General features: G+C 42.1%; 1 protein-coding gene across 1 annotated transcript; it reads left to right on the forward strand.

The window, feature by feature from the left end:
- Positions 1 to 4,539: 4,539 nt before the first annotated feature.
- On the forward strand, positions 4,540 to 13,528 carry LOC135514651 (presenilin-associated rhomboid-like protein, mitochondrial). Its single transcript, XM_064938123.1, has 10 exons — positions 4,540 to 4,629; positions 5,480 to 5,699; positions 5,860 to 6,000; positions 6,628 to 6,676; positions 7,029 to 7,124; positions 8,184 to 8,333; positions 8,431 to 8,501; positions 8,578 to 8,679; positions 9,149 to 9,246; positions 11,109 to 13,528. Exons 1-10 carry the CDS (start codon positions 4,559 to 4,561, stop codon positions 11,230 to 11,232), a joined length of 1,122 nt encoding a protein of 373 aa, XP_064794195.1. The 5' UTR covers positions 4,540 to 4,558; the 3' UTR covers positions 11,233 to 13,528.
- The last annotated feature ends 932 nt before the right edge of the window (positions 13,529 to 14,460 follow it).

Consider the following 14,460-nt stretch of genomic DNA (forward strand, 5'->3'; position numbering starts at 1 on the left):
TAGAGGTAATTTCCTTTATGCCCCATTCTACACACAACCTAAATTATAGGCATTGAACCAGGACAATAATAAAAGTAGCATATAGGATCCAACCCTATCACAGAGTTAATAAATGTAGAGCGTTTTTTTAGAGTTTAAGAAAAAATATTAAGTGACAGTTTCATTAGTACGTGCTTAAAGAAAGTCATATCACAAAGATCACAGATGACAGTGCCCACTAAATCTATGACAATAGAGAATGAATTGTAAGCACCAAAGTGCTTGATTTGATTTGATTTGATTTAAGCACCAAAGTGTGTTTGTCAAAATAATATCTGAAAATGTCAGTTGTTGAACATAATATTTCTATTTGCAATAGCAATTTATGATATACTGTATGCAGTTGAGGAATATTCCATGTACCAACACAACATGAAGGACGGACATAAGACATTCCCACCTATAGTATTTTTTTAAAGATGTAAAAAATTATTTCACCTTTATTTAACCAGGTAAGCCATTTGAAAATAAGTTCTCATTTACAACTGCGACATGGCCAAGATAAAACAAAGCAGTGTGACACAAACAACAACACAGAGTTACACATGGAATAAACAAACATACAGTCAATAACACAATAGAAAAGTCTATATACAGTGTGTGCAAATGAAATAAGATTAGGGAGGTAAGGCAATAAATAGGCCGTAGTGGAGAAATAATTACAATTTCACAAATAAACACTGGAGTGATAGATGTGTAGAATATTAATGTGCAAGCAGAGATACTGTGGTGCAAAGGAGAAGAAAAAAAATATATGAATAAAATAAATAACAATATGGGGATGAGGTAGTTGGATGGGCTATTTACAGATGGGCTGTGCACAGGTGCAATGATCTGTAAGCTTCTCTGATAGCTGATTCTTATTAAAGATAGTGAGGGAGTTATGAGTCTCCCGCTTCAGTGATTTTTGCAATTCGTTCCAGTCATTGGCAGCAGAGAACTGTAAGGAAAGGCGGCCAAAGGAGGAATTGGCTTTGGTGGTGACCAGTGAAATATACCTGCTGGAGCGCGTGCTACGGGTGGGTGCTGCTATGGTGACCAGTGAGCTGAAATAAGGCCTAGTAAGGACTTATAGATGACCTGGAGCCAGTGGGATTGGGGACGAATATGAAGCGAGGGCCAGCCAACGAGAGCATACAGGTTGCAGTGGTGGGTAGTATATGGGGCTTTGGTGACAAAACGGATGGCACTGTGATAGACTACATCCAATTTGCTGAGTAGAGTGTTGGAGGCTATTTTCTAAATTACATCGCATAAGGCAAAGATTGGTAGGATAGTCCGTTTTACGAGGGTATGTTTGGCAGCATGAGTGAAGAATGCTTTGTTGTGAAGTAGGATGCTGATTCTAGATTTCATTTTGGGTTGGAGATGCTTAATGTGAGTCTAGAAGGAGAGTTTGAAGTCAGAACCATTCAGAGCAGTGATGCTAGGCGGGCGGGCAGGTGCGAGCATCGATTGGTTGAAGAGCATGCATTTAGTTTTACTTGCATTTAAGAGCAGTTGGAGGCCACGGAAGGAGAGTTGTATGGCATTGAAGCTCGTCTGGAGGTTAGTTAACACAGTGTCCAAAGAAGGGCCAGAAGTCGTCTGCATAGAAGTGAATCAGTGAATCACCAGCAGCACGAGCAACATCATTGATAGTTGGTGAACCAGGCAAGGCGGTCATTTGAGAAACCAAGGCTATTGAGTCTGCCAATAAGAATGCAGTGATTGACAGAGTCGAAAGCCTTGGTCAGGTCGATGAAGACTGCTGCACAGTACTGTCTTTTATCGATTGCGGTTATGATATTGTTTCGGACCTTGAGCGTGGCTGATGTGCACCCATGACCAGCTTGGAAACCAGATTGCATAGTGGAGAAGGTACGGTGGGATTCGAAATGGTCGGTGATCTGTTTGTTAACTTGGCTTTCGAAGATTTTTAGAAAGGCAGGGCAGGATGGATATAGGTCTATAACAGTTTGGGTCTAGAGTATCTCCCCCTTTGAAGAGGGGGACGACCGCGGCAGCTTTCCAATCTCTGGGAATCTCAGACGATACAAAAGAGAGGAACATCAGCTATCTGGATTTGGGTGGAGATATGGGGGGGGGGGGCTTGGGCAAGTTTCTGCAGGGGGTGCAGAGCTGTTGGCCGGGGTAGGGGTAGCCAGATGGAAAGCATGGCCAGCCGTAGAAAAATGCCTTTTGAAATTATCGCTTATCGTAGATTTATCGGTGATGACAGTGTTTCCTAGTCTCATTGCAGTGGGCAGCTGGGAGGAGGTGCTCTTATTCTCCATGGACTTTACAGTGTCCCACATTTTTTGGGAATTAGTACTACAGGTTGCCAATTTCTGTTTGAAAAATATAGCCTTAGTTTTCCTAACTGACTGTGTATATTGGTTCCTGACTTCCCTGAAAAGTTGCATATCGCGGGGGCTATTCGATGCTAATGCAGTATGTCACAGGATGTTTTTGTGTTGGTCAAGGGCAGTCAAGTTTGGGCTTTATCTGTTCTTAGTTCTACATTTTTGAATGAGGCATGCTTATTTAAAATGGTGAGGAAAGCACTTTTTAAAGAGCAACCAGGCATCCTCTACTGAAGGGATGAGGTCAATATCCTTCCAGGATACCTGGGCCAGGTCGATTAGAAAGGCCTGCTAGCTGAAGGGTTTAAAGGAGCGTTTGACAGTGATGAGGGGTGGTTGTTTGAACCCGAACTCATTTCGGATGCAGGCAATGAGGCAGTGGTCGCTGAGATCCTGGTTGAAGACAGCAGAGGTGTATTTAGAGGGAAAGTTGGTCAGGATGATATCTATGAGGGTGCCCATGGTTACGGATTTAGCGTTGTACCTGGTAGGTTCCATGATAATTTGTGTGAGATTGAGGGCATCTAGTTTAGATTGTAGGACGAGGTGTTAATTAAGCATATCCCAGTTTAGGTCACCTAACAGTACGAGATCTGAAGATAGATGGGGGCAATCAATTCACATATGGTGTCCAGGGCACAGCTGGGGGCGAGGGGGGTCTATAACAAGTGGAAGAGGTGAGAGACTTATTTCTGGAAAGGTGCATTTTTAAAAGTAGAAGCTCAAATTGTTTGGGCACAGACCTGGATAGTATGACAGAACTCTGCAGGCTATCTCTGCAGTAGATTGCAACTCTGCCCCCTTTGGCAGTTCTTTGGTGTTAAACGAATGGGGACAAGAAATGTGAATTGTTTCGCTCTCCAGAAAAGGGTGCCATTGAAAGGAGTGATTTCTGGGGTAGGAGTAAATATAAAAGTTGACCAACTGAAGGGGAGGATTCCCAGTGTTTGTGATGCTCGTCGTTTGGTGCGACACAGACAGGGTGGCGAGAGTGGTGAAACAGAAGAGTCATCGTCTGTTCTTTTGAGTTTTGATGTTGCGTCTGTCCGACAAAGTGGTTAGGATATATAAGTTATCCTGTACAAACCTTTGTACCGAATACATTACGCTGTTACAGGTGTCAAGCTTATAGGCATGTGGCAGCAGTGTGTAGGAGGGAGGTTCCTAGGTGTGAGAAGTGTGCAGAAGGGCATGAGACAAAGGAATGTGTAGCATTGGGGAAAGTAGTGGTGTGTTAATTGTTGGGTTGCCCATGGGGCTGAGGATCAGAAATGTCCAGTGCGAGAGGGGCAATTTGAGCTTTCCAGGGTTAGAGTAGTGCATAAGTTGTCATATGCTGAGGCAACGAAGAAAGAGAGGAGTGGTGTGAGTAGTAGATCTGTACTAGTTACAGAGGGATAGGCCAACAAGTGATATATATTTCAGTAAGATTGGATTTTAAGCATTTATAGCAATGGTTATCAACTGTACCGCAGGGATGGAATGTAAGTCACAAAAAATTGAGGTTTTGGTGGCAGCTGCAGAGAAGTTTTGGGGTGTGCGAGACTTGACATCAGAAGAGTTACAGGGTGTGTTAAGTGGTGATGTCCCATCCTTTCAGGTTGTTGGTATGAGGTAGGATTAAATATATTTAAATAGTGAAGTAGGGTGGTGGTGTTATATATATATATATATATATATATATATATATATATATATATATATATATATATATATATATAACACCACCACCCTACTTCACTATTTAAATATATTTAATCCTACCTCATACCAACAACCTGAAAGGATGGGACATCACCACTTAACACACCCTGTAACTCTTCTGATGTCAAGTCTCGCACACCCCAAAACTTCTCTGCAGCTGCCACCAAAACCTCAATTTTTATATACACATATATATATTTTTTTTATATATATATATATATATATATATATATATATATATATATATATATATTGTGAGTGTAGCGTTAGATGGTAGGGTATTTGTTTATTTCTTTTTTCAAGCAAAGTATACGGGAGTTGTACTCTAGTCTAGTATGTGGCGGTAATGCAATATATTGGATGCCAACCGCCGTTAAATCTCATCGAAGAAGCCATGACCCACTTATGTTTAGCGGTTTTAGAGTGTTGACCCGGTAGCGAATATAGGAGGGGTCATTCGGGTCACAAGCATGTCGTGGAGGGGGGGCATTTTAAGATGGGCTAGGGATGACGTTATTTGTATAGCAACGAGAGGAAACAGGTATGGTGTACAAAATAATTTTGACAATGGCTGAGCTATTCAACATCCTTGACCACTGATATATGTATTGTCAGTCGTGAAAAGATAGCGAAGTTAGTAGGTTAGCTTGACGATGAACAGCTCATCCCTTTGATATATGTTGCTAGTGGTACCACGGTCCACTAGCCTTTGCAACCTGTCAATTCACAGTTGTCGTACTATTTGGGGTTGCTTGTTACTTCAGTCTTCCCATTTAATTATTGTTTGAGTTGGCTATTCTTCTGTGCCATTCAGCTAGCTATTTTTTGGGGGAGCGCCCAAAAGTCCGTTGTTGTTTTACGAATTCTGCCATGCAAATATGAAATGAATTACCTTTATTACCTATTTCTTAATCCTAGTCCTGGGGTCCCAAAGGGCTGCACATTTTTGTTTTTGCCCTAGTGTTACACACTTGGTGTATTCATTAGCAACAACTGTAGCCAAGCTTAGCAAAGGAAAATGTTTTGTAATGAAAACTAGATACTATCAGACAAAATTCCGGTAGGTCTGTCCTTCCGTTTGGTTCCTAGTGAATACAACCCAGATTCAACTAATCAAAGGTTTGATGATGAGCAATAAGTGGAATCAGATAGTGTTAGGGCAATAACTCCACTCCCGAGGAACAGGATTTTTAAAAATCACTGATTAAGCAGACACTCTTTTCCAGAGCAACTTAGTCAGTGAGTAAGTTCCTCCCTTTACTTTCAAAATGACTTCTCTTTTCTCTAGAAAGAGGATTCATACCATTTCTCCTCTTACTCAGCTGTTATTATAGCTAACTAATTGACCAATCATCTGTCTCTTACTCTTCACTGTTCATGTGTTTTCCTAGAATCCCCCTCAACACTCAACAGAGATGTGGCTTCAAGAAAGTAGTGAAGGAGTCCAAGACCAAGAAGGGGGTCAGAGAGGAGACGGGGCCCTCACACACAGAGCCCAGTGAAGGGCTCATCCACAAGAGGGGTGCATCTCCCCCCGTGGAGCCCTCAGTGGTATACACGCACTCCAGGAGCTTTGGCAGACTGGTCAAGCCCCTGGCGTTCACAATAGGGGTAGATTTTTAGGTCTTTCTTTTACTAAACAAACACTACTCAATATAACTGTATTTCTTGTTACATACTTTTACTGTTTCAAACACATAGACCTCTATAGGTCTATTGCCAGATTCAGCACCGCATTGACAGGAAATAAAGGGGATTAATACCATGTTAGTTTACAGGCTGTTCATTTGGCACAGCGGCCATCTGGCAGTATGAGTCACTGAAGTCCCGGGTCCAGAGCTACTTTGACGAGGTCCGGGCCGACTGGTTGGAGACACTACGGCCGCAGAAACAGGGGGATCTTCGCAAATGGGTGAGTCTTTTTTTATTTATTTTTTAAATACCATGCCTCATTATTTTGTATACATCTTTATTGATACATTATACAGGAAATTGATAATTTTGCTGTCACAGTACTCGGCCTCTCCCCACAACATATACAAACAGTACAACATGCTGGAATGGGGTTAGGGTGTATAGTCTCCCCCATTTGTAACTGAAAGGGATATGAGTGTTACGAGGAACAATTCCGGTGCGCTGGATTTTGTCGCTGATTGTTTGGACGAATGACAATTTTGCAGGGCTGGCATCTTTCAAGTTTCATAACGAAAGTGGATGAGGATTTCAGTGGAGGGGGTGTGGATTTTGCCACTCACACTAGGTCAAATATTTCAATGCTCCCCCTTTCTCTTCTTGCTGAACTGTTCACACTGATGTCTTAGCGAGTTGATTCCCTATGCTGGGTCGTGTTTATTACTACACGCCACAGAATAAACATTTTTAAAAACCATTTTGCAACGGAAAACTAGAATGTATGTTTATTATTGGACCAGGTTGTCCCTCCGTGTTTCAGTCAGTTTTATTCTGTTTGGTGCCTAATGAACACGACCCAGGTTTGACTACATTGTGTGGCCGTTTTGTCAAACCGTTTCTGTTACAGATCAACCAGTGGTGGAACGGCTTGAGTGAGGGCCAACGTACTGTTGCAGGTTAGTCTGTACTGAAGCCCATAGATTTTTTTTTGTCCTCTCAATAGTAACTAGTTGATACAGATAATGATGGTCACTTTCACTACTACCCTCTTTCTCAAGATAATGTATTGTATACTTTTTGTCTGTATGAGAGAGAAATTTGTCTTGCTTTATACCTAACCACTTTGATACACAAACACATTAGATTGGAGCAGACTGCAGTGCAGTGCCCAATTAGCAGTTTAGGGGTTTAGGTTCCTTGCTCAAGTGAACATCCTGCCATCTTTTACCACCCTTCAGCACCTCCACCCACCTCTTTCATTATCCACTAATCTCTCATTAATTCAGTCTTTTTCTACTCCTCTCTCAGGGATCATAGCTGCTAATGCTGTGGTTTTTTGCTGTTGGAGAGTGCCATCCCTCCAGCACTCTATGATCAAATACTTCACATCCAACCCTGCCTCCAGTGAGTTGTGGAGACTGTCCTATCCTATGGCAAATACGCTTAACTTGATCTCTGCCTCAGGAAGTGTTAATTGTTTACGTTCCGCAGCAAGAAACATAAGGGGGAACAAACCGAGACACTGACAACAACCAAAACTAAACAGATGGGGTTTTACGAGGCGGTCTGAAGGACGCTCATGGGGGTGTCCACTGAAAGTTGACTAGCAACAACATTTGGAATTTAAAAAACACACACCATGAGTGCCCACTAAATTTGCCCAAGAACACAGAAAAACATTTTAAACCCACATCAAACTTAAAGACAGGAAGCAAACCAAAAAGTGGAGCAAAACAAAAACAGGGAAGATCAGAAAGGATTTAGTTTAGAAATCAAAATAGGGAGAGCCAACTTAAGGTCTTAACCCTCCACATAACTGGAACACTGGGCCAGCCGCTCTTAAATATCATCTGGGTCAGCACAGGCGAAGCACCTTCCAACTAACAAGATGGACAAGCCAGCATAGGTGTAACGTATACTGACAAACGAGGTGACACCAATCGGCGCACCCAACGTGCAATTCGTACTAAAGTCCAACCTCAACTTAAATGGAAAAACCTGTAACCGTAATCAAGTGTCAGGATTAGGGCCCTGAGTTTTTCTTCACCACGCACCAGGAAGAGCAGAAAATGGGGATCTATAATAAATACAAATGTGACCTAACCAGGAATCTCAGAAGCCCTTGTTCTAGGCTGTAGTTTTTCCTGGTCCCGTCAATCATGAAAATTTATTACTAGTAACACTGACAGAGGCAGAGATCCAGTTTATTTGACTTAAATTCATATTACAAAATCTGTTACATAACTCACCTGAGCTCTTACAGTAAAAACTGCATAAAAAATAAATATTAAGAAATATACAGCTTTTACAGCCCAAATATAACCTGAAAAGACTTGTCCAATAAGAGTGCAAACAGTAGCAAACCCTAGCAAAACAAATTCAGGTAAATCGCTCCCCGGTTTGACCTGTTTTGTTCCTAATGAACACTTCCCTGATCATCTCCTGTCTGTACCCTACCCACAGAAACCCTGTGTTTCCCCATGCTCCTGTCCACGTTCAGCCACTACTCCTTCTTCCACATGGCGGCCAACATGTACGTCCTCTGGAGCTTCTCCTCCAGCATCGTCTCCATGCTAGGCAGGGAGCAGTTCATGGCCGTTTACATGTCTGCAGGTACCAGCGCACGTGTGCACAATGTAATAGACAGATTACTAGTCCTGAAGTACAGACTTATATACAGATAAATAATCATTAATCTCCTCATTGCCAGGTGTTATCTCTACGATGTTCAGCTATGTATGCAAGACAGCCAGCGGGCGCTTAGGTCCCTCTCTTGGAGCGGTAAGCACCAACATTTTAGACTTCCTGCGGAATTCCCCTTTACTTCCTGTCTCTGACAGCACTTTCTGTCCTCCAGTCAGGAGCCATCATGACAGTCTTGGCTGCCGTCTGTACCAAAATGCCAGAGGCTAAGCTGGCAATCATCTTCCTCCCCATTTATGCTTTCTCTGCAGGCAATGTGAGTGAACACACTTAACCACACAGAGTCAACCTTCCAATTTTCTATCCTTGAGAAAATGGCGCATTTCTATGTTTTGTAGTACAAAAGATGGAGGAAGGTAAGTCTTTCCAATGACGTCATCAACCAATGAGGAGGCAATGTCTACTAACAATTGGTCAAAATCACACATTTTTTTCCAATTACGATTTGTATCTTCCTCAATTTTTTTCCCTACAAACATAAACACCATTTTCACATACTGTATGTTGATGTCCCTAAGTACCCCCCTTACTAAATCTGACTTTGCTGATAGCTACTTTATTGAGGAAAATTTACTTGTCCTTCCTAGCTATCTTAAGATGAATGCACCATAACTGTAAGTTGCTCTGGATAAGAGCGTCTCAATGACTAAAATGTAAGTGTGAGTCCAGGAAGTTCTTTGTTGTCCTATTTATTCACACCATCTGTTTTCTCTTCTCCTGTCCAGGCATTGAAAGCCATAGTAGTCATGGACACAGCTGGCCTAGTTTTAGGATGGCGATACTTCGACCACGCGGCCCATCTAGGCGGAGCTCTTTTTGGCGTGTAAGTCAGCTTCAAGTCCATCGATCTGTCTGCTCTCACACACTCATCCCCATTTAAACTGGCTGTTGCACAGGGCAGCAACAACACATCTCAACATCTAGGTCAAGCTAGCTGTCTTTGACATCTTCTCCACTATACCCCGGCTTTGCTGATTTTGTTTGGGAGGCCCCCCACCCCCCCAAACTGCTCTGAGGCGCCACTCTTCTTACCGACGTTGATCCCAACCTATCATGAACATGTGGTATTGGGTCGGGTACTTCGACAGCTGAAAATTTATGAATTAAGATCTATTATTTTAGTCTCGTTTGAGCTCTGTCCACTCGACCTCTCTTCCTATATACAGTGCATTTGGAAGGTTTTCAGACCCATTGAAATTTTCCACGTTTTGTTACAGCCTTATTTTAGAATCGAGTAAACATTTTATTTAATCCATCTACTCACAATACCCCATAATGTCAAAGTGAAAACAGGTTATTTAAAATATATATATATTTTTTTAAATCCATTGATCATTCATGTTTCCATTGATCATCCTTGATTGGAGCCCACCTGTGGTATATTCAATTGATTGGACATGATTTGGAAAGGCACACACCTGTCTATATAAGGTACCACAGTTGAGAGTGCATGTCAGAGCAGAAACCAAGCCATGAGGTCGAAGGAATTGACCATAGAGCCCCCGAGACAGGATTGTGTCAAGGCACAGATCTGGGAAGGGTACTAAACATTTCTTCAGCATTAAACGTCCCCAAGAACACAGTGGCCTCATTATTTAATGGAATAAGTTTGGAACCCCCGAGACTCTTCCTAGAGCTGCTGCCCAGTCAAACTGAGCAATTGGGGGAGAAGAGCCTTGTTCAGGGAGGTGACCAAGAACCCGATGGTCACTCTGACAGAGGTACAGAGTTCCTCTGTGGTGATGGGAGAACCTTCCAGAAGGACAACCATCTCTGCCGCATTCCACCAATCTGACCTTTATGGTAAAGTGGCCAGACGGAAGCCACTCGTCAGCAAAAGGCACATGACAGGCCGCTTGGAGTTTGCCAAAAGGCACCGAAAGGACTGAAACCATGAGAAACAAGATTCTCTGGTCTGATGAAAACAAGATTTAAATCTTTGTCCTGAATGCCAAGATTCAAATATGGAGGAAACATGGCACAATTCCTACGGTGAAGCATGGTGGTGGTGGCAGCATCATGCTGTGGGGATGTTTTTCAGCAGCAGGGACGAGGAGACTAGTTAGGATCGAGGGAAAGATAAACGGAACAACATACAGAGAGATCCTTGATGAAAACCTGTTCCAGAGTGCTCAGGACCTCCGACAGGGGCAAGGTTCAATTTACATCAGGACAACGACTCTAAGCACACAGCCAATACAACGCAGGATGTCTTTGGGACCAGTCTCTGAATGTCTTTGAGATGCCCAGCCAGAGCCCGGACTTGAACCCAGTGCAGTGCAGCGATGCTCCCCATCCAACCTGCCAGAGCTTGAGAGGATCTGCAGAGAAGACTGGGAGAATCTCGCCAAATACAGGTGTGCCAAGCTTTTAGCATCATACCCAAGACGGCTCGATGCAGTGATCGCTGGAAAAAGTTCGACAAAGTACTGAGTAAAGGGTCTGAATACTTATATGTATGTGATTTTTCAGGATGTTTTTTTTTTACATTTGCAAAACATTCTTTAAAAAAAGCAGTTTTTGCTGTGTCATTATGGGGTATTGTGTTTGGATTATTAAGGGGGAAAACTATCTAATCAATTTTAGAATAAGGCTGTAACATAACAAAATGGATAAAGTCTATTGGTCTGAATACTTTCCGAATGCACTTCATGTTCATCACCTATTCTCTTTTTTTTTTAACAGCTGGTACATCATGTATGGCCACGAGCTGATATGGAAGAACCGTGAGCCACTAGTGAAGGTGTGGCACGACCTTAGGACAAAGGGTCCTAGTGGGGGAGGAAACGGTGGCAACGGCCCCCAGTAGAGCGCACTGGACTGGGTGAAGGCATGTGGATGGACTGGCCTTGGCTGATGTGTATATTACCAGATTACAGAAGAGTGTCAATAGCATCAACAGCCAAGCTGGCCACACAAACCGAAGCCTGACTCTCCATTTATCCCCCACACACAAGCTCTATGTTTGTCTCTCACTCTCTCATAAAAATGCAATTTTCATTCAGTGCTCTCTCGCTTTCTCTCTCAAACCCACACGCTACATAATAATGCAGGGATTTTGTGTGTTTTTGAGAGAAGATGGGACACTGTTGAGTTACACTATGGCCTGTATTCACAAAGTGTTGATCGAGGAGTAGTTTAGCCTTATAGATCATAATGATTTTAGGTGAAGACGGTCACGGGAGCCTACAGGTCACCATTATCTCCCCAAATGCTGAGGTGGAGGACCCTAACACCCTAAGACACAAAAACCATGCGATCACGAAACCCTTCCCACTGTCAGTACAGGGGATGGTTAGAGAGCTACATTGCGTTCGGAAAGTATTCAGACCCCTTGACTTTTTTCACATTTTCTTATGTTGCAGCCTTATTCTAAAATTAATTAAATTGTTTTTTTCCCTCATCAATCTACACACAATACGGCATAATGACAAAGCAAAAAGGTTTTTTATTTTGTACATTTATGCAAATATATTATAAGTTTAAAAAAATATTACATTTACATAAGTATTCGGGCCCTTTACTCAGTACTTTGTTGAAGCAGCTTTGGCAGCGATTATAGCCTCGATTCTACTTGAGTATAACGTTAGAAGCTTGGCACACCTGTATTTGGAGTTTCTCCCGTTCTCTCCACATCCTCTCAAGCTCTGTCAGAGTGGATGGGGAGCATTACTGCACATCTATTTTAAGTTCTTTCCAGAGTTGTTCGATCAGGTTCAAGTCCGGGCTCTGGCTGGGCCACTCAAGGACATTCAGAGACTTGTCCCGAAGCCACTCCTGTGTTTTCTTGGCTGTGTGCTTAGGGTCGTTGTCCTGATGGAAAGTGAACCTTCGCCCCCCAGTCTGAGGTCCTGAGCACTCTGGAGCAGGTTTTCATCAAGGATCTCACTGTACTTTGCTCAGTTTCTTTCCCTTGATCATGACTAGTCTCCTAGTCCCTGCCGCTGAAAAACATCCCCACAGCATGATGCTGTCAACCCACAATGCTTCAGGTGCCAGGTTTCCTCCAGATGTGACAAGGCCAAAGAGTTCTATCTTGGTTTCATCAGACCAGAGGATCTTGTTTCTCATGTTCTGAAAGTAATTTAGGTTTGATCAATGGAAACCGAATGCACCCGAGTTAAATTGAGTTTCATAGCAAAGGGTCTGAATACTTAGGTAAATATGTCTTTTTTATATATATTTTTTTTTTTGTAATCCATTTGCAAAAATGTCTTGGCCAGTTTTTGTTATTTTATTGGGTATTGTGTGTGGCTTGATTTTGGGGGGGTTATTTAATCCATTTTAGAATAAGGCTGTAACAAAATGTGGGAAAGGGTCTGAATACTTTACGAATGCACTGTACAGTGTCAAAACCAATGATGTCACATCTACATTTTTTTTTTATATGATACACGTCTACAGTCAAGACTCATTATTCTCTAACCCCTGCACACCACAAATGTTTTTATTTTTACGTGTGAAATGATAGTTTGTTTCGCACCTCTTGTTTATAATTTCATCCAGCTATGAAAATGGAAGATAATGGACTTAAATACCCTGAGTATACAAACCATTAACCTCCCCCACCCTTTGCCCTCCAGAACAGTCTCAATTTGTCTGGGATAGGACTCTGCAAGGTGTTAAAAGCGTAACAGGAATGCTGGCCCATGTTGACTCCAATGCTTCCCACAGTTGTCAAGTTGGCTGGATGTCCTTTGGGTGGTGGACCATTCTTGATAAACACGGGAAACTGTTGAGCGTGAAAAACCCAGCAGCATTGCAGTTCTTGACACAAAACATTGCGCCTGGCACCTACTACCATACCCCTTTTAAAGGCACTTAAATCGTTTGCTTGCCCATCCACACTCTGAATGGCACACATACACAATCCATGTGTCAATTGTCTCAAGGCTTAATTATTATTTAACCTCCTCCCCTTCATCTACACTGATTTGAAGTGGATTTAACAAGTGACATGAAGGGATCATGGCTTTCACCTGGTCAGTCTGTCATGGAAAGAGCAGTTAATGTTTTGTAGATTCAGTGTATGCACAGGAATATTTGTTTTCGATTTAATAATTTTTGTTTGTTATTGGAATCAAATAAAAGGTTTATTTTAAAAAGGAGTCTTGTGTTCCAGGCTATGGCTCTGTGATCTGTCCATTTGTACTGTTTTTACCATGGTAGGATTGTATTTCTATTTACTATTTCCCTAAAAGTGCTGCATGTCTATCAAACTGAGAAAGGTGATGGACTTTGCTCCCTCTTCAGTCCTTCGCCCACCAGTAAACCATTAACTAAGCCATAAAGCTTTTCAGTAGCAGGAATTACAGATAGTTGGGCAGGCTTTGTACTGCTGAATCACTGTTGTCATCTGGTGCCTTTATCAGAAGTCATGTGCCTTTTTGGTTTTTAAACAGGATGTTGTTTCATGATGTCATATTAATCTGAAATTGGCATAAACAGGCATTTGCATTTAGCTTTTTAAGCATTTTCGGCTTAAATGGTCATCTGGGATTCAATGTAGTTTTGGTGCTGGTGGGTTAGGATATTGATGTAACATAAAAAAAGAAAATTACCAAAGTCCACAAACAGTCATTGGGGAAAAAGCCAGAGACACTGTGTCTGTTTAATGTTTGTAGATGAGGAGAGGAAGTCTTCTCTCATTTCCTCTTCCTCTCGACTCACTTTTCCACATTTGTGATACTTGAAAAAAATGTATGAGAATGTCCAATGTTTATGCTGCTGTTAGTGTCAAAACAGTGTTTAGCAAATTATCACCGCTGTCTTTTGCTCAGAAGGAGATTCTCCTTTAAATGTGCTCCCCAAATAGCACCCTGTTCCCTTTATAGGAGACTATTTTAGACCTGGGCGCATAGGACTCTGGTCAAAAGTAGTGCACTATACGTGTATAGCGAATAGGTTGCCATTTGGGATGCGCCCTTAGTCATTTGACTGTAACTCTATCATTGTGCCCTTAACTGTGAATCATAGAGGTTGGTTCAATTCCATTTAAATTAATTCAAAAGTCAAGCATTAAAAAGGTGCAGTTTTA

The sequence above is a fragment of the Oncorhynchus masou genome, chromosome 26 (assembly GCF_036934945.1).
Source record: "Oncorhynchus masou masou isolate Uvic2021 chromosome 26, UVic_Omas_1.1, whole genome shotgun sequence".
In the NCBI taxonomy this organism is placed as follows: domain Eukaryota; kingdom Metazoa; phylum Chordata; class Actinopteri; order Salmoniformes; family Salmonidae; genus Oncorhynchus; species Oncorhynchus masou.